This window comes from Diorhabda sublineata, chromosome 11 (genome assembly GCF_026230105.1).
Source record: "Diorhabda sublineata isolate icDioSubl1.1 chromosome 11, icDioSubl1.1, whole genome shotgun sequence".
Lineage (NCBI taxonomy): Eukaryota > Metazoa > Arthropoda > Insecta > Coleoptera > Chrysomelidae > Diorhabda > Diorhabda sublineata.
Window position 1 is genome coordinate 7,541,012 of NC_079484.1, and position 21,415 is coordinate 7,562,426.

At 34.0% G+C, this 21,415-nt stretch overlaps 2 protein-coding genes across 3 annotated transcripts in view; one reads left to right on the forward strand and one right to left on the reverse strand.

Moving 5' to 3' along the window:
• The window catches only part of LOC130450233 (disks large 1 tumor suppressor protein), a 1,338,131-nt gene that overhangs the window by 47,441 nt on the left and 1,269,275 nt on the right, over positions 1-21,415 (forward strand). For both annotated transcript variants that reach the window (XM_056788522.1, XM_056788521.1), the window contains exon 2: positions 2,685-2,816. In XM_056788522.1, coding sequence (XP_056644500.1) covers positions 2,685-2,816 — 132 coding nt within the window. The remainder of the gene's footprint in view (positions 1-2,684; positions 2,817-21,415) is intronic.
• LOC130450387 (uncharacterized) overlaps positions 12,973-21,415 on the reverse strand; it is a 38,475-nt gene continuing 30,032 nt past the window's right edge. The window contains exons 12-16 of the mRNA XM_056788760.1: positions 21,311-21,410; positions 20,586-20,930; positions 18,569-18,673; positions 15,373-15,528; positions 12,973-13,251 (exon numbers count right to left, since the gene is read on the reverse strand). Coding sequence (XP_056644738.1) covers positions 13,180-13,251; positions 15,373-15,528; positions 18,569-18,673; positions 20,586-20,930; positions 21,311-21,410 — 778 coding nt within the window. The 3' untranslated portion in view covers positions 12,973-13,179. The remainder of the gene's footprint in view (positions 13,252-15,372; positions 15,529-18,568; positions 18,674-20,585; positions 20,931-21,310; positions 21,411-21,415) is intronic.

Below are 21,415 nucleotides of genomic sequence, written 5' to 3' on the forward strand. Positions count from 1 at the left end.
CTTCCTAAAAATTGGTTCAAAAGAAACAATGTCAATAAATCACCAAACGAATTCCGGGTATATATAAAATGCCGAATTCTAGAATTCCACTACAACTGAACAGGACCGGCTCCTGGACTCATATCTGGGACTTGATCGTAATAATATCATACTGGAATTTAATTGTGATATTTTTTTAAAATAACTTTTTTGGTTATAATCTAGCGTTGCCGTATGACAACATCTATTTAATATATCATACCAAAGAGGAAAGTTTGAAGGAAGAGAGACTTTTCAGTAATTGTCAACACTTCAGCTACATCATACGATGTTATTAATTTTAATTCTACATAAATTTGACAGGCAGATTAGGGTTAATACGAATAATATAAAGAAAACTGTTTTCGTTGCTCGATAATTTCTAATGTTAATGAAACGTAATTTTTTTACGTGAAACAAAACTTAAAGAAATCGTGAAAAAGTTATTACATATATAAAATAATTTGTAAACGGTTATGTTTTTAACAGTTCCGACAGAACACTTACAAAGAAAAATTTATAAAAATCCTGCGAGCCGTTTTCGACAAATTAGTGCGATTCATACTCGAAACTCAACGTTTGACCATCATAAATCCAAACGTCAAACAAAAAATCAATAATTTTAACCAGTTTTTCGTTTATCGCTGACGTCCCCGTTTCCTTTTGGGTTACATTTCTTGTTATTCTAGTATTTCTACACTTTCTTATATAGAAAAAAATGTAATATAACCTTTTCCAATACAAAGTTTCTTATTTTCGATAGAGCACGAGGAAAAAGAAGCGACAAATATAAACGTAAAAGTCCAAAAAAAGCATTAAATCAGCGAAGTGATTCGATTCTGTGGCTCTACACTCCTCAGTGCAAATGGCGACGAGGGATGTTCGATAAAAATAATTTACTTCCTTTGTAGTTTAAGCCGTATTTTCTCTCAAAGGGCAGAATTTACTTTATAACGTTGTATGTACAAGTTCTATGAAAAATAGATTAATTTCAATTTGGAAACGTATTTTCTTCCTTGCTAACACTAACACATTATTGAAAATATTCACAAATTTTTCTCATTTCATTAAATTTAATGTGATTCAAATACGTTTGAAGTACATATAAAGTTGAGCCCTTCCACATTGACCTCCTTGAATAATATTCTTGAAGCAAAAGCAATCTCTAAATCAACAAAGATAAAATTGTACAAAACAGTAATTTGGCCGACTGTACTGTATGGGTGCTAACCGAGAAGAATGCTGAAAAAATAGAAGTGTGAGAGATGAAGTAGTCGGAAAAAATTCTGGGAGATGCGAAAATAAACGATACTGAGCTGAAAGAAATATAAAACGAGCCTAATACTATGCAATTAGTCAATGCCCAAAGAATCAGGTGGTTGGTATATGTGTGCAGAATGACAGAATTGCCAGGAAAACACAAATGGAGAGATAGGGAATTAGAAGAAGAGGCTGACCCAAAAATAGATGGATAAGAGATGTAACATCGGAATTGTGAAGAGTGGAGAGAAAGACCAGAGCACAGAAAAGAACAGAACAGAGCTTAAAGATTTTGAAATATATATATTTTTAACTTTAAAAAATAATGTAGCTTCAAGGAAGTTATTCAGAGCTCATTGTGACCCTACTGGCCAAATAGTGATATACAGAAGCTGTTCAATTATATGTTGGTTTGTAGATAATTGAGGGCACGGAAACTTCATCCCTAATACCTAATAGTATCGTAGAATTGTTAGATGAAAAAATTATTATGAATTATCATGAAAAAATGGGATTTTTCTACTAGTGAAATACTGAAAATATCAACTTAATTGATAACTGTTTTAGATACCTTTACGATTCACCAAAACGTTCACATATGGGCCACAAAAATCTTCACGTAAATAAAAGACTCATCTACAAAGAAATTTTAAAGTCTATGTTTGTGTTACAGACAGTGTGACGAAGTATTCCATTAAAGTAATTTAGATACTGCAAAAATTTTGACGAGGTAAATTCAGGAACAGTGACAGATCTCCGAGATGAAGCTCAAGCGCATTTCGATTACAAATTTAGGAAATTTCTTTTCAGTTTGTCCAGATATTAATCTCATCGACTTTTGCTTCTGGTAGTATATAGAAGAGGACGTGTAGGCATCGAATTATTGAAAGCTGATGATCTTTAGAAAAATTCGTTTTTGAAAACGTTGTCGAATGTGTATTTAAAAAAATGGAGGCCACTTTGAACAGTTTTCGAGGAAAAAATGCACTTTTGTACATATTTTTCATATTTACGTTACTAAAAATTGTTGAAACATAATTATAGAAACTGATTTATCGAAAAAATGCTGGGTAGCAAAAAAATTTGGAAATGATTTATTAAACCAACGGTGGCATTATACTAATTTAATTGTAGATAAGATTACGTGGTTTTCAGGGATCAAAACCCCCTAAATTTTTTCATGATTTTGTATAAAAACCATTTCTCAATTTCCCAAAAGTCAATCGAGTTATTCGTGATCCTAGAATATGTTATTCCGTTTTGTTAGATCCAATATATTATATAAATTGTTCAAATAGTTTATTAGGATCGAGTAAATCTTCACTTTTCATTATTATATCCTAAGTATTTGAAATCCAAATATTTTGAACTTGAAACAATTTCTTATGAAAATATTTTTATTGCAGAAGCACATAGAGCTTTGGAATTGTTAGAGGACTATCACTCAAAACTAACGAAACCTCAGGATAAGCAGCTTCGACTTGCCATAGAACGAGTCATCAGGATTTTCAAATCACGTTTATTTCAAGCTCTTTTAGGTAAGTTCAAAATATATCGTCTAGAATTGGGAAAAGGCGCTTTTTAATTGTATACAGACTTTCGACAGTTGTAGTTTTTTCTCTTTTAAAAACTTATTATTCATTATATCATGAAGCAAAGGACATGGTTGGATAAAATCGAGATAAAAACATAAAATATTCTTTAGAATTTGGAACCATGTTCCTAAAAATACTGCTTTTGGTTGACAATGTATTTATTCCAGCTTCGATCCATAACTGAAGCATTTTTGGACAAAAACATATCCAATCATTCACTTAAGAGACATGAAGATTTCAGCTACCAAAAATTCGCGAATAAAAATCGATATGAGGCAGGCAAGAAAAAAGCCGTTCAAACATGTCATAGTCAGATAGGTGGTTAAGTGAGTTATGAAAATGCTTCCATTCCAAAAAGTGACAATCAAGAAGTCACACAAACTAGTAATTTTTTTGAAAATTGAACAGGAAATCGCTATTTTGGAATAGATTTCGGCAGCGTTTTTGGCACTTTCTTAACCTTCAGAAAAACGCTGCTGATCTGAGAGATCAACCAAAGAGATCTGAGAGATACAGATCGTGTGCTCTTTTATATACAATAATTCTGATCGATGCAAGATGTAGCGAGTCTGGTGATAATTTTAAATATATGTTTGATTTACTTGCTTTAAAGTTACCATGGCTACTTTTCAAGTATAACAGGTTCGTTAGGAACGACGTTGAGGGATTGCGACAAAGACCATTACATGGAGCGAAGATTATTTTCTGAAAAACTTTCATTCCAAGTTCTACAAGAGCATCTTCAACTAAAAGCCAATAACGTTGATGTACTAAAACAAATATGGGAACGAATAAAAGAAATATTAAAAATTGAAGATCCCGAACGTGACTATACAGTGGGGGAAGCTGTACAGAATCCAGGTTGTCACGGTATTGGTTAGAACACTTTCTAATTGTTTGCAAAAATTGTTCTCAATACGAAGCAGTTTTATAAAGACTAGATTTAATGTTACTGTTTTCAATTTTCTTCTTTATATGAACTGTAGAAAAGCTTGTATCATTTTTTCTTCTTCTTCTTCCGTGTATTAGGCGTAGTCGCCTGTTTTATCTTCGACATCTTTGCCTCCTATCCTGCTTCATGGTTGTCGCTCAACCTTTTCCTGGGTCGTCCGGTACTCCTTCGGCCCAATGGGGATTTTTCCCGCGCTATCTTGACCATTGTTGTCCATACGACTTATGTGCTCGTTCCATTCTTTCTTTCTTGATAGATCCCATTCGTTGAGGTTATCTATTTTGCACAATCTTCTGATATTCTCACTTCTTTCCCTGTCCACTAGGGTTTCTCCGGCTAACCTGCGTAGCATTTTCAACTCATTCTTTTGATTTTCGCTGTTTCTGGCCGTCTCTGCTGTGTAGGTCATTATGGGTCTAACCGTGGCCTTGTATAATCTCGATTTGGTTTCGTTCAAATATGCTGCTATTCTTAAGGATTTGGTTTATTTTGTATTTATAATAATTAATATTCATAATCTGTGACTGCTTGTCTCATCACATGAGGATATGAAATCTACTAGCTGATCTCCTCCTAATAATAGTGTGTATTTTCGTAGTGGGATTGTGGCAAAATTAAAACACCAAAGTGTACTAACCCTAATATATTCCGAGCTTTCGAATACTTATATATTCATCGTCTGGGAATCAATTAGTATTAAGTATGGTATCTTAGATTGTTGAATATGGGGCTATATATTTTTTTAATTGAAGAATCGCTTCTTTAGACCGTCTCGACTGTTTAGACAATTTTGAGTTTCTGCTTTCTTATTCTTAATCATGTGAAATTTTTTTTTGCATTTTAAATAACTATTTCGATCATTATTCTGACTTTATAAAAATCAATAACAATCACATTTAATCATCAAAAAAGTTTTTTTTGATGTGATAGAATCAATTTAATGCTTCGCAGCTTTTTTATGCTATTTCAATAGAACGATTATTTCTTTCTACTTCTATCCCAGCGATAACTTCTTTATGTGATTGATATATTTGTTCTTGGGGCACATTTAAATATAAAAACAACCATTTGTTGTTGGGTATAATCGTTTTTACAAGTTGTTCTGTATAAGGAGATGCTTATTCTTCAATTGGTTAAATAATGTAAAGCAATAATGCTCCTCCAAGAAGTTTAATACTTTGCTTGGTCAACAGATTCAAATCTTAATGAATCTGTATGGGATTTGATGGAGAGTTGATCTTCCAATTTACAATAGTCTCCACAGTGCCGTTAATTCATTTTCTTAATGTCTAGACGTGTACAGGAGTATCTCGTTCTTCTGTTACTAAGTAAATGGTTTTCCAATAAGGATTTGACAACTTTTTTTCAAAATAAATTGAAAACCATTTGAGATATTTCAAAAACTTTATTATCGGGTTGAAATACATTTATCAATAGAACTCCATTTCGGATACGGCCATCGTGGACACGTTTGCAGAGGTTGATTCGTTGAACCCAATTTTCTATGAGTCGCCTACACATTTTATTAACATAGACCAATGACATATCCCCAAAGAAAAAAATCCAGAGGCGTTAAATCGCACGACCAAGGCGGCCAATCGACTGGTCCATTTCTTGAGATAACACTCTAATCAAACTTGTTCTTCAATGAATCAATGGTATTGCACAAAACATTTATCTTTTGTGGATGAAGTGGTTTTTCGTTAAGCACATGTGGATTTTTACTCGCCCAATACCGCATATTTTGTTTAGTGACAAACCCATAGAGCCAGAAATGAGCTACGTCACTTCGAATGGTTCATCGGTTTCAATTCTTGAGTGAGCCTGATCTTGTATGGGTGTAAATTAAGATCCTTATGCAAAATTCGTCATAAAGTGGTCTTGGCGATGCCCAACTCTTGAGAACGCCGTGGAATTTATTGATTTGAATCATTTGCTACGGACGTTTGAGCGGCAGCGATATTTTCGACACTTCGACCAACCCGTAGTCTCATTGGCATCGCAAAATCACACAACGAATATGAAGACGCAAACTTTTTCACTAAACTTTTAACTGCCTGTCTACTAGGTCGAGAATTACGACCGAAAATCGGAGTTTACGTTCTAAAGTAGCGGACACCGACTGAAATGTTGTTCGTTCGTGTACCTCACCATGATGAAAAAGTTATGTCTATTGAATAAACTGACAGTGACAGTTAAGTGTGTTAAGTGAAAAGGTGCGTTCACAAACTAAATTCGAAATCGTCAAGTCCCTATTGGAAAGCCCCGTATATACGTTAGTAATGATGACAATGTGTTTTCAAATTCACAAGACGATTTCCTCATAAAACAGGGAAATAGAAAGACAAAAGATTTTATCAATTTGTCACTTTCGTATTCCATGTATTAATACTGCCATACGAACTTAATAAGGCAACAACACCAATTTATTCTCAACAACGTTCTGTTTTAGCATGTACACATTTGAAACCATTGGTTAATGATGCTTCAAAATAATTGCAGGCTTGTTAAATTTCAAAATACAATACGGAGTTACCTCTAGAAGTATAATACATAACTGCCTATCAAATTACGACTGAAGTTGAACGAGTAAGTGCTTATTTGGTTGTAAAGTTCTTGAAAGTGGTTTTATGTACACTCACGAACAATGTGGAATGCGTTAAAATATTTACTTTGAGAATCGTTGTAGCATTTCTTGAAAACAATTGAGAAAATCCGTTTCATGGAATTATATCAAATTTAAGATCAGAATCTCAGTTTTATCGCTTTTATTATGGTAAAAAAAAGAATTTTCAAATATTCAAACATTTCAAATAATAATAACTCTAACTAATATGATATTTTCTAATATTCATTCAAAAAAGTGCTGATTAGATAGCTTTTGTTCGAGACTTTCTGAACTACTTAGATCTTTAGAACGATTTGATATGAATAACAATATACTATAATAGAGCGGGTGTGATTTTATGTTTGTTTGAAAGTTATTTCTAAGTTTATAATATCAAGAGACTTTGTAAATATTTATACGAGGAGAAGATGTGTGAAAATTATAAAAATGTTTGAACTGCCAGCTTCAAAAGAGGTAAACTTTTCATTGAAGATGATGACTGATCGGAAAGGCCAGTTTCTGTGTCAGTCCCCGAAAGTATCGATGCAGTTCATGACATGATTTTATCAGACCGTCGAATTTGGCTAAAACGGATATCTAAAGCACTGAATATTTCATACAAACTCGTTCATCATATTGTTGACGTCAATTTGGACATGAGAAAAATTGCTGCAAAATGGATCCCCAAATGTTTGAATGTTGACCAAAAGCGTGCAAGGGTAGAAGCATCGCGTTCGATCTGTGCTCGATTTGAAAACGATGTAGACTTCTTAAATCGAATTGTTACTATGAATGAGACTTGAGTACATTTCTACAATTCAGAAACAAAGCAACAATCGATTGAATGGCGACACTCTGGTTCTCCAAGATCTAAGAAATTTCGTGTCCAAAAATCTGTTGGATAAATTCTTGCTTCAGTTTTTTGGGATTATCTTAGAGTAATCATGATTGATTTTTTGGGTAAGGGTAGAACAATAATTGGAGATTACTATTCGACATTACTTACCACTAAACGGGAAAAAATTAAAGAGAAAAGACGCGGAAAGCTATCCAAAGGTGTTTTGTTTTTACAGGACAACACCCCTGCACACAAATCTCATGTTTCCGTGCAAAAAATTCATGATTTAAGGTTTGAATTACTAGAAAAACCCTCTTATTAATTAAAGTCCTCTAGACAAGGAAATGTGTCGCACAATTGTTAACATTTATCAAACGTATTAAATTTTATGGTTCTCCATATGGACTCATGAAGTTTTCACCGGAATTAGATGCGAGAGTGAGGCTTGAAGCATACTTTAGTTTTTTGAACAATATCTCTGGTTTAAGTTGTTTCAAACTTTTTATGAATTGAAATATTATGAATTAGCAAAGGAAAGTAGTAAAGCACAATGTTTGTGACTCGCGCCTCGTTTCTAAGGACACTCTATTCACTAAAACTACTCTTCCTACTTCCAGCTCTAGACGTTTGAGACCGCGTAAACATTACTTCAAAAGTTCAGGTTAAGGTTAATTTTAAGAATATTTTTTATAATCTTGGCAAAAGTAGTCTAGTTTCTGTCAGAAGCCAGTAGAGTCGGTACAAGCAAGGATGGTGTTCATGTCTCTCTGGCATATTTCTCTTTGTGCGCTCCACCGATGGTAAAATAAGAGTAGTATAGATATATAGGACTCTCGATGACATTGAAACGATACAGGTAAGCTCTGTTTCCTGTTGTTCAACTCTGGTAAGTTTTTATTGATAACTCTTGTCTAGTTGACTGTGTTTTTCCATTCTTATTTCCATCTAAGTATGGTGCTTCGAGCCGTAGTTCCGAGTCAGTTCCCAAGTAAGTTTCATTTTATTCTGTGACTATCAAATTGGAAAAGGAGAGTTGGAAAGTACTCCTATCGCGGTATGCATTGCAAACTATAATTGCTCCATTTCTGCATGTAGATTGCAATTTTTGTGGGTTCTTACCAATTTCGTGCTTCCTTTCCAGACTGGAGCAGGGAGAGCATTTTATTGCTTTCGGTCCTGCCACATTTTGCATCAGTATTGATAACGCACCAATAGGCTTTGATGTCTACTCCATGGTTTTGATCACATGATGTGAGAATAATTCAAAATTTGTGTCCAGCGATACTCCGAGATAATTTTGCGTTTTCTATGACTATATGTACTATAGTAGTATGGGTCTAGTAGTATGTTTGATATCAGTAGAATAAATCTCGTTTTTTATGGAGCTAGCTTGAGTTTTCGTATGTTTATCCAGTAGCTGATTTCATCTATGACGTGATTGGTTTTTAGAATCAGTTCTTTTTCGTCACGTGCAATAACGATGAGGGCCATATCGTCAGCATACGCGATAGTTGTTATTCCATCTGGAAGCTCCAGTTTAGGAATGCCGATTCCATAGAGTGAGGATCAAAAATAATCTCTGTGAAGTAAAGTCATGGGTAGTGCAGCTTGACGATAATTTTTTTTGTATGGCAGTAATTCCAACAATCAACAATTCAACAATTCAAGATTACAAACCTTACAAGTTGTTTTTGAAAATCTCAAAATTTTTCACAACGACCCGCCACTGATTGAAATGTATTAGAGATGTCATCTGGGTAATTTAAAACAATGCAGAATATCTACTCCCGCTTGTAAATTTATACAAATTAGTTTATTGGTCGGCTTTTCTTGGCTGAAACGCTGGAATGGAGTTTGTATACACGACTACAGGAGGGATTTCAACAGATTTGAGTTGTTCAACTTTGATATCGCTCTTAGGACATAATCCAGAATTGGGAGGAAATCAAGATTGTTCTGTTTTTAAATCTGCATGATATTGTCATGTTTTTCTTCCAATTTACTTAAACGATTTCTAACGGTGGAGTGGATTTATACACAATGATTTTCACTTACTCAATTTATATATACGCTTACTCTAAGTACTATTTACTATTCACTAAACCAAGGCTGCTCAACCTTTTGAAGAGTCTAGCCAAACGGTGGATTCAGTCGTTAACGTCTTGAATCTAGGGTAACTTGTTTATACAATCAATGTAATTTACTGCGTTGTTTGTCTTTTAATAATTTACTTATGTTTGGCGACAAATCCGACGTTAACTGTAACAACAAGTCACAAATATGTTGCTCATTTAAAGATGTGCGGTATTTATTTTTCACATAATTAAGATCTGAAAAAACCTTTTCCCATACATATGTTGATCCAAAACAACTTAAAAACTGTAACGCCAGGTCAGTTATTGTTGAAAATTCTTCTTTTGGTACCAATTTCCAGAAATCTGCAAAATCTTCTGAAGAATTTTGTGCTTTCGAAGACAATTTGTTAGCAAAAAGTTTTTTCAACGTATCATAATTTTGCAGTTCAACAAGTTCTAATTGAATATTGGCAGGATAAGTAACTATTTCAGCCAAACTTATCACGAAAGGATTTATAAAAATTTGTACATTTTGTTTTTTACTCTCGAAATCTTGAAATATCCTCACAAATGACTGAAATAAGCAGTTGATTTTAGATTGGTATTTAGAGTAATTAACAGAAACAATATTGAGCTCCTCTTTCAAATGTTTAAGTGTGGGGAAGAGATCAATATTTTCTGTGGTCAAATTAATTGAAAATGGTAAAGCCCCTTTCTGCTCTAAAAACTACGACACCTGTTCTCGCAAGTTGAGGAAATGTTTTAACATGCTACTCCTTTAAAGTCATCGTACAGCACAGTACAGATGTAACTCTCCATATTCTTTGATTTCTTTTTTAAATAATAGCCTGAATTGACGTCTGTTAAGAGCTTTTGCACTTATGTAATTTATGCAGCATACTACTGGATCCATAATGTCATTCAACTCCATATACTTTGCACACAAGGCTTCCGGGTGGATAATACAATGATACGAAAATAAATTTCGACCGAAGAAATTCTGTAACAAAGCCACACAACCATTGTTTTTTCCTATCATTGCTGGTGCACCATAAGTTTAGTTACTAAACTGTACACTAAGACTTATTACTAAACACTTATGTAATACTTCACATATTAATTTATTTAAACACATTGTTTACTTTTCCATATCGATGTGTTCGAGATAATATCAGATTATTCACTGAACAAGCGCATATTTATAGGAAACGAATTTCTCGATAATTCGGATTCTAGAATGTAAACTGTTAAAAATACTGTTAGCAATTGATTCTGTAAATCCTGTAAACAGGTTATAAAAAACAATTAAAAGTTGACCTCTTTATAATCGTTCTTAGAAATTTGTAACCGGCGCGTCCACTAAATTTCCGATTCTATTATTCTCTCAATCGAGCAGGAACAGCTTCACGGTTCATGTTGTGGACGAACTGTTAACAATATTATTTTCTCTCAAAATAAATGTGAACTACAAAATGATATCTTGAACTTATGTACTTATATGGTGCGTTCCCATAGGGCTTGATTCAAAAGAGTGAGCTACGCTAATAATATCAAATTATTCAATTTTGTGACATATACAAAAATGTAAAATCAATTTAACAAAGATGTTAGAAACATCAAATTTTGGTAATTTTGAATTAAAAACATTTTCAAAACCTTATTGAATCTCAATTGAAATACCTCTTAAGACGTGTTTCAAATCTCTTTATTGATATTCCATGACAAATCAAATACGTTTGATTCGTTCACTTTGAGCCGTGCACCAATAATTACATAAGCAAATGTAACAACTGTATTTTCCAATAGAAACTGAGCCTAACTGAAAATAAAGGGATTTCCAATAAGAGGTGTTATTTTGAACAGCCCGCTATTTCGGTAAATGTCACTTTTGAAGCTGCCATTTTTTGACATTTGACAAGTAGAAACTACACCATTAATGAAAATGGAACGATACACGCTTCAACAACGCATTGAAATTATTAAAATTCACTATAAAAATGGTGAAAGTTTGGCAGAGACGGTTCGTAAAACTAAAATATTTTTGGGTCGACGCGAATCACCCTCTCGGACCGCAATACAGAAATTGGTGGAAAAATTTGAGCTGTTGGGGCAAGTTAGTGATGTGAAGAATAAAACCCGTGCACGTCGCTCAAGAACAACTGAGAATATTGCTGCTATAGCCCAAAGTGTTGAAGAAAACCCAAGTTTGTCCATTCCTCGTCGTTCTTTGGAATTAGCTATTCCATAAACGTCATTACACCGTATTTTGCATAAAGACTGGGGTTTTAAGGCCTATAAAGTTCAGTTAACACAAGAACTCAAGCCGACCGATCATCAACAACGTCGTGTCTTTGCTGATTGGGTCCTTGAAATGCATGAAAATGATCCGGAATTTCATCGAAAAATCATCTTAACTGATGAGGCCCATTTCCACCTTGGCGGTTACGTCAATAAACCAAATTATCGAATCTGGGGCTCGCAAAACCTAAGAGCTATTGTTGAAAATCCGCTCCATCCTCAACGCGTGACTGTTTGGTGCGGTTTATGGTCTGGCCGTGTCATTGGACCTTACTTTTTCGAAAATAAGGCTGGAGCAACAGTTACGGTGAATGGATTGCGCTATCGAGATACGATTAATGCTTTTTGATGGCCGGTATTGGATGGTATTGATTTGGACAACGTTTAATTTCAACAAGACGGCGCTACGTGCCACACAAGCAAAGCAACCATAGATCTTTTACGGGAAAAATTTCCGCACCGTGTTATCTCTCGAAGAGGTGATCACAATTGGCCACCGAGATCTTGTGATTTAACACCTTGCGACTTTTTCCTTTGGGGCCACGTGAAAGATAAGGTTTACGCTAACAGTCCAGCATCGATTCAAGACCTCAAAGATGGAATTCGTGAAGCTATCGAGGACATAGGGCAGCCGCTTTGCAATTTGGTTACGGAAAATTTCATGTAAAGGATATGGTCCTGTAAGCGCAGTCGTGACGACCATTTGGCTGATGTTGTGTTCCATTGTTAACGGCATACCTTCCTCTTTATAATGAAATAAACATCCGATCATTTATCTCAAAAAATGGCATTTTTCTTTGAATATCAAAATAACACCTCTTATTGGAAAACCTGCTATAAGAATGCAACTTCCAATTTGCTGTAGTTGCTTTTTTAATTCTAACCGCGTTTTGGAAAAACACTGCCAGTAGAGCTACTTTCCAAAATAGACAGTTGGTGTGATTATCCAATCTGGTTGGAGCGAGTTTTCTGGTCACTTGTTTCCACTTACTACCGACACTGTTGATAGTTACCAGTTATCCATCTATTTCTCGAGAGTGTTCTTAACATATTTGACGTTTTCATTTTATGAAAAGGCTACATAATTAACTTTGCTATTCTTTGTCCTTGATCAATATTTTCAAATCATAAGAGCAAATTCAATTTCCAAAATTGGAAAAAGCATCGTCCCACCCAAAACGTACTCAGCTTTACAAAGATGTGAAAAAGATCTAATCAATCTGTCGCCTAACTACTAATATAATAAAATGGGAAGTTTTCCAATAGTTGTAGATTAGAACATCAACAAATTATTCTATTTTCTAATTTAAAATTAACCAAGAGAACTATTTGTTTCTATAATATTCAGGATGTCGTGCGTAATTTCAGCATATGTGATGGGTATAAATTAAAATTCCACTTGTCTTTAATTACTTTATTGGACTTCTTTTAACTTGAATATATTTTCAAAACTGAAGTGCATGTATCATTCAAAAATGGCACACAAAAATATGTCATAATATATGCATGTCTTGTTTGATTAGTGAACATGTTGCTTAGTCAATATTCTCATTCTTATTCTGTATTTGAATAAGAACTGCTACGAAAGACCAGGATGATTTCAAAATCTGGAAAATGAGTAAATAACTTTGATAATAATTTTATTATAAATGAATCTAACACCATCAATAGTAAGATATCCGACAAGAATGCGGAATATATGGACGGGAAAGGCCCCGAGAGCAGCAAGGGTTAACATGAGGGAATATGTATAAGCAAGAAAACATAAACCAGAAGTGGAAAGATCAGAATCATATCCACTGATAACTGAGTGAGACAGTTGGTTGTCGCAATCTCAAAAATGACTTCATATTATCAACGACGTAGACAGTAAGAAATGAATGATGTTATTTATCAAACGAAATTAATGATTGTATAGACATTAAGGTTTATAAGTCCACTTAATACGGAGGTGTCAAACTCAATTTATAAAGGCAGAAGACAAGTCGTCGATATACTTTCCAGTTGATAATCGGCTCCAGCAGCATCTTGTCTGGTTGTACATCTTCAGCCCCACACCAAGTCAGATGGTAGTATCACGACAGGTCCCTCCAGAGTTGATTTTCTCTCTAGTTGATGATCGATTCCAGCAGCATCTTTACCGGTTATACATCCAAATACCAAGTCAGAAAACAGTCACCAAACAGGACTTGTGCAGGTGTCTTATCTGAAGACCTCTTGCTTGAAGCCATTTTACAAAGTCCACGATACGCTATCTCGCCATGAAACAAAATTTCGCAGGTGTCTGATTAAAAAATCTCTCTAGCTGCATCTTTACCTGTAGCTACAATTGGTATTATAATTCACAGAACCGTGGCGGATATTTTTTAAAACTTATTCTTCATGGTACCGTCTCTTTACTGAATCGACATCATCATTGTTCATAATGAATCCTTTGTACTTCTGCGTGCTTACCTTTTGTTGTACATTCAATATATTATCTGGGAGCGTAATATTCGTTGTTATTTTTGGAATACTTGGCGTCTACTGCACCAAATCAAGTAGGTTTCCGAAGACGAAGTCTTGCATGGTGACATCTCATATTCACATCATTCACATTACATTCTCTTATGTATTTATTGGTACCATCAACTTCCTAACCTCTCTTTCAGCTGTCTTCTGAGCCTCTTTATCAAAAAATGATTCCATTGCTTGCTGGACATTCCTGCATCTTCTTAAAAAAGACCTCAAGCTCAACAGAGATCAAGGATTATAAAAAAATCGAAGATAATAATTCTTCTTAAAATTGTTCTCTCACCTATCAAGTGATGACTTGATTGCTATGCCGTAGAATATTCTAGAAGATTTCAGAATATTTTATGGCTGCGTTAATATTAGGCAAATGCCAAATTAGAGAGGGAAGAAGAATAATACGAGGGCTGTTTCTTTTTCAACCTCCGATAGGCTATGAATAAAAGGCAAGTTCATATAAAACAATAATTTTATTACCAAAATATTGGTACACTTAGGGTTACTTTTCGACATAATCACTGAAGAAATTGAGACATTTGTCATATATGTGGACAAGTTTTTCAATACCCTCTTCAAAGAAAGTTGCCACCAATGAATTCAAGTTGAGCATAAATAAGACCTTGAAACTTCTGGAAATTCCTTAGACTAAGCAGTAATAGTGAATCTGTGGTTTTCTTTAACCATTCTGTCAACTTGTTGAAACAGGTCATCTGTTTTTAAACTTTCAAAACGTCCAACACCATCACACATGAAGTTTTCCTCATATACACGAGTCATTCTCCGATGGATTTTTCAGTATTATTGCCTTCAGCCTGTAGAAAACGAATCACACTTCGCAATTCAAACTTGGCGGGAGCATCAATAATGGCGGAAATGTTTACGTGGCTATAGCACAACGCCTGATGGCAACAATGTCAGAATGTGTAGTGCTAGAGCTTCGTAGTCGCTTATAGCGCATTCCCGCTTTCTTCTGCTCGCGTAGCGTCTGCACGGAGCGATCGGAAGTTGAAAAAAAAAACGGCCGTCGTATATTACATCCACCAGGCACTTATTGTTGATATTTTCACACCAGCTCAACTCATTAGGAGAGAATGTGTCATCAATTATCTTCACGACTATTAATAAAATATCATACATTCTAGTAGCAAAGTTTTATTAACTATTTCCAAGAATGAAATAAACTTTTACGAATTAATTACTGATTTGTGTTAACTTACTTTTATGAATGTGTCCAAAGACATAGTGAAAAATCCTCCTGCGTATAGTTTAAGTAGTCTTTGGGATCTCGTCATGAAAAATATCAAGTTTTTCCGAACTTGAAAAGAATAGTTTGTCCAGTCACTATGATATGCTGAATTGGTTAATCTGTCACTCTAAAATTGATTCACGATTCATAATGAATGATGTGATAGATCAATATAGTTGTCAAAATTTCGAGAATGTGGAAATAAATAATAATGTAACGACGGGTTTGACAGGATAAAGTTGACAATTTATTTTTTGGATGAATAAAAAGCAGTATAAAAGAAATGAGAAATATTTTTTGATCTCTTACGAGAATAATTTATGTTGATTTCTGATATTATTCATCATGTCTCGCTTTCTCCAGCTTGGATGCTTACAGAGGTACTTAAATTTAATTCTTCTACATTTACAAAGCATTGAAAATGAATTTGTTTGATAAGTCTATATAAAATTTTCATATATAATATTAGAAAAAAGCCGGAAACCCTAGTCTGGTTCATATATCTTGGCCGGTGGCAGAAAACATCTAGAACGGATTTCTCTAATCGTCTTTCTCTGATACACAGTTGCGCAATGCTCTGGTGCAAATCACGTTCGATAAAACACAGTACCCTTGTTGTAAACAATCATTTACGCGTACTAGGCCCATTTCGGAAACCAAATTGATTGTTTTTAATTAGTTTTCCATCAAGTTTGTCAAATACTCTGTTGTAGATAATTCTTAAAAATATTTTTAATACATAGTATATTAGGTTTATAGTTTTAAAGTTACCGTATCATGTTATATTTGGTTTTTCGGAATGATTTTTAAAGTCGACTTAATCCAATATGTGGAATAGAGCCAGTTTTCTAAATATTATCAAGCAATTTTATTTCCACCGAATAGCTTAAGTGTTTTTGAGTGCTCTTCATTTATTCGTAATGCTTTTTCGTTTTAATGCGCAGTTTGTTACTCTGGATACTTCCTCTTTGTTTATACTAGAATTATATAACTCCATTCACCAACTTGCTCTTTAAAAACAATTTATTTAGCAAACTGAGGATTTAGTAATAATTTGAAGTAGAGGTATCAAACTCAACTTTGCAGAGGCCCATATATTAAATTTTGAATTCGTAGGTGGGCAAGATGAAAAATAAAAAAATTGAATTGAATTATACCTTGTTTCCCGCTAAGAGATTGCGATACTGATTTTCTCTTTGTCTAGGTACGCGCTGCCCTTATAAACATCCATAGACTTGAGAGTACGAGTATTTAAAACATCCGTAGAGGAATCGAATGAACTCTAAAAGCTCTAAAAAACATTATTCTTCTTTCTGTGATATATTGTGATCGCGGGCCATATTGATACGGCCAAGGGGCCAGAAGCGGCCCGTGGGCATTATCTTTGACATAACTGATTTAAAGTTACACTAATCTGACTGGCATACTAGACGAATATCAAATTGAATGAACAAAGTATTAGTTTTACAGGCTTCTTTATATATTAGTTCTTATTTTATACAATAATAATTATATAAATAGATAAAGATATTTATGGTTCATTATAATCACATTAATAATAATTGAATAATAAATAATTGAAGATGATAAGGTAATAAATAAGTAATTGATAATGATGCGCCGTTGTGATAAGGGTTGTTTTAGATTACTGGATTACTTAAATCTATTATCAACAACATCAGATATGCTGACGACGCAGTAATTGTAGCCAATAACAATGAAGGGCTACAAAATATTATGCAAAAATATACGCAGCACGTGGTGAAGAATAAATCAAAAACAAAACATATGATCATTAGCGAAATTCAACATCCTCCAGTGCGTCTATCGATAAACGGGCAAAACAACATTTAATAGAAACGTACACATATCTCGGAACCACAGTAAACGCGAAACGGGATCAGGCATCAGCAGTTCGATCGCAGATAGAAAGAGTTCGTGCTGCGTGTAGCAATGTGCCAGTATAGATGCTTTCTTACAATTGAAATTAAGACGAGTTAGGTGCTACATATTTTATGTTTTGTTCTATGGTGTAGAAGCTTGTACCAAAACCAAGGCTACTTTGAAGTCTTTTGCAATGTGGATATATCGGTCTATTGAAAATATCCTGGACGGATGAACATGGAAGTTTTGCTAAGACTAGGTAAAGAGAAAGAAGTCGTCTTAAGGTTATGTCTTTAGGTCAGTGAAACAATAGAATCTGGAGGATATTGTTCAAATACTAAGACATGACAAACAAATTCTTTTATAGTTGATTGTCTAATGCTAAGTGGATAGTAAGAGGGGACCAGGGAGAAGACCGCATTCATGGTTGCACAATCTACGCCAATGTTTGGAGTGTCATCTGTTGATCTACTCAAAACCTCAGTAAACAAAATAAGAATAACGTTGTCAATTGTCAACGTTCGCAACGAATAAGGCAATGAAAGAAGAAGAATATTTATCATTATCAAATATTTCCACTGTTTATTTTTGCCAACGTTAAGTTGCTAATTGATGTTGAGCATTTTCGATTTGTTTTCATATTCAATATTACTCAATGTATGTGGTTTATTCAGACCAGCAATAAACTTGAGCTTCTTAGGTAAATTAAAAGAGTCGTAACGCTATCATAAATATCTATTTTTGCACACTATACGTTGCTCCGACTGGTTACACTTCATATTATTATTTTACTTTACTTTAGTCGAAGAAAAAGAAATAATATTTTGTAACATTTTCATCAGTGAATGCTAGATAAATATATTGTTATAGACAAGTTCGCCCTTATTCCGGCCCTGTCCAGCTACAGTGGAATTTTAAAATTCGGCGAATTCTCGCAGCACCTTACATCTGTTTTTTAATAAATCGCGGACGCGTCTTTGATGTTTCCGTTTAGATCTTTTATTATAGCAGGCGATTTATAGGAATGTCTATTTATTTATTTGTTGTGCTTATTTTTGTTCTAGAACTTTGTAGAAATTTATTTAGGTATATAAATGTTTTGTGATATTTAAGTTTTAAATAAATAGTCGTAATGAAAAGACTGAGTTAGTAAAACTAATCGCAGAAAGTATTTAAGTGATATTTATAAGTTAAGTGTATTGTATACTGTGTTAATAAATTAAAAACATAATTGACAGTGTTTATTAATTCACCCCATGAATAGAAACTAAATAAATCCTTACCTCTACAATAACTTCATTACCAAAGTAACAAATTGGAAATATTTCAAGCAGCATACAATACTGATATAAAACCATGGAGAAAAATCTTACGCTTATTACGGGTACCTGAAATTTGGGAAATTATTACTAAAAAAATTGTGGGATACTTAGTGTTTCGGAAGATGAAAATACCTTGGTTTGCAATCCTCTTCAAAACATGTTAAAAATTTAGGTATTGTTTTTCTTAGTACAATTCATTTTAAAAAATGGTACGAATGGTTCAAATATAAACCAGAATATTTGATAAACGCGCGAAAACTTTATTATCGTAAACGTGGCTACACTGGAGAACAACTGTGACAGCGCAACCTCGCTTTTTAGTGTACTTATAGCCATGGGCGGTAAAGATGTACTAGTGTCTGTTTTTTTGGGTACCTCTCTGTAGAAAAATTCATTTTGGGAGACCGACCCAGTACTGTATTGAGCATCGGCGTGAGTAGTATTAAGCAAATAATTCATGAATGGCTTGGTTGCCACAAACTGTAAGCCAGATGGCTGCCAAGACTTCTGAATTTTCGGCATAAGACTTGGGTATAACACTATATTGGGTTTGGTCGGATTTGTGTTTATGTGTCTATAATTTATTTGGTCGATTGAAAGAGGTACTTGGCGAACTGCGATTCGAAAGCTATGCGGAGGTAGAATCCTACATGCGCGAATGGTTACGTGACAAGCCGAGAGATTTTTACGAAAAAAGCATGGGAAAGCTTCCAGAGAGGTAGCAATTATCTAGAAACTCTGTAAAAATTTTCAGCTCCGTAATTTCATTTTATAATAAAATTCCGGTTTATATTTTGATCACCTTCAAATTTTTTATTGAAAGATTTTTTATTTAAATTTTATTTTATTCTCTTAACGTTTCGCTCCTTACTAGGAGCATTTTTTTGAATAAATTATAATTGAAATTGTTGAAAAATATAGTTCAAAACGGATAAAACATGAATTGAAAATTCATTGTATCGAGCAAACGTTATCCAATATACCTGTAACAGTTTATTCGTTCTTTGTTAATCCTAATTATTTCACTATAACATTTTCTCTAGGTTTTATTTCTTTAATTTCTTCTGTCCGCTCTGTTAATTAACTTATTGATTGTCGTCATCATTTTCTATTGCAACTCTGGTTGCTTGTGTAGAAATGAAACGACATTAGTATGACCACAATGTAAAACCAAGATAAAATTTAATCAGTCTTGGTATCTGTCTGATGATCTTGGTATTAGCGACAAAAAAACTGGGTTATAAAACTTCCAAGTTGATGATACTACGAGTCCTGTCATAAGAACTAAATAATTGTGGTATGATGAGGCCAGATTTGAAGTTATGTTGATGATACTATGAGTGGTGTCATAAGAATTAAACAATTGTTTCAGAATGAGCAACGTGCAGAGAAAGCTCAATAACCGGCTTCTATTTTGATTTAGGGATTTATAGCATGTTTAATGCTTATAATTACTGAACAACTTAGATTTAAGACGTGCATAAAATATTGAATATATTTAGTTTGAAAAAAGTAGAAGATTGGATGTTAGAACACATTACACTAGTTTTGAAATGGACGTCCTATAGTCCATATTTTTCGCCGATTGACATTTTGTGGCTTCACATGACTGCCAAACGTTAGTTGATAGTAGGAAATGTGAATTTTTATTGACCCAGCCACTCCATTATTTCGGACTTTATTACTGTTCTGCTTCTCAGTCCTAATTCTCCCTTCTTTTATTCTCCTAGTATCCTTTTAAGTATTTTTCTTTACCATATATCTAACTTCTTTTACTCTGCTTTATGAAGAATCCACGTTTCGTTTCCGTAGCTCACTGGTGGTTTATTATTGTTTTATATAGTTGTAGCTTCGCCTTTGTGGAGATTTTTTTCTAACTTATTATCGCATTCAGCAATCCAAACTGTTTGCTTCCCTTCGTTATCCTTCCAGATTTCGTCCCTCGTCACTGTCGCCCTTGGTCTTTGATATACATAACTTTGAACTTCTTTAAGTTCATTGCTTTTTCATCGTTTAGTTGTGTTGGCAAAATTATCATTCCTCTTTTCTTTTGTGGTGTTGTCAATACCATGAATTTCGATTTATCTTCTTTGAATCGTAGTTTCACCGTCTTTGCTGATTCTATTAAGGCTCTGCAGATTGATTTAAGATCGTTTTCTGATATTGAAAGGTTTAGTACATCGAATGCGTATGCCAGAAATTGCGTTGTCTTTGTTTTCAATGTCCATGCTCTGTTCAAACCGATTTCACGTACTATCCATTCTAATACTATACTCAACAGTTTAGTGGATAACGGATCTCTCTGTTTTAGTCCTGTGTTGGTCTGGAAACATTTTGATATTCTTTGGTTTGTGTTTATAATCGTTTTTGTATGTTCGAGTTTCATTTTGGTAAGGATTATAAGCTTTTTTTGGAATCCTAGGATCGTTCAAATTGCTGTACAAATAGTTTCTGTTCACAATATCATAAGTTTTTGGGAAATTTATGAAAACTGAGTAAATTGGCATACCCGATTGTTTGCGTTTGCCTCAGAGTGAAAATATGGTCTGTGACTGATCTTTCAGATCCAAAACCACATTGGTAGTCTCCGAACAAGATGTCTTCATATACTTCTAGCTTATTTTTCTATAAAAATGTACTGTTTTATACTACAAATGTTTCAACTTTACTGAGACGGGATTCGTATATCATTTACTAACTTACCATTGTCATTTCGAAAAAAGTTGCACAAAAAACAAATCCACTAACGACAAATTGCCAAAACATACACATTGTGAAGAGTCCAGTTACATTATCAGCAAAACTACA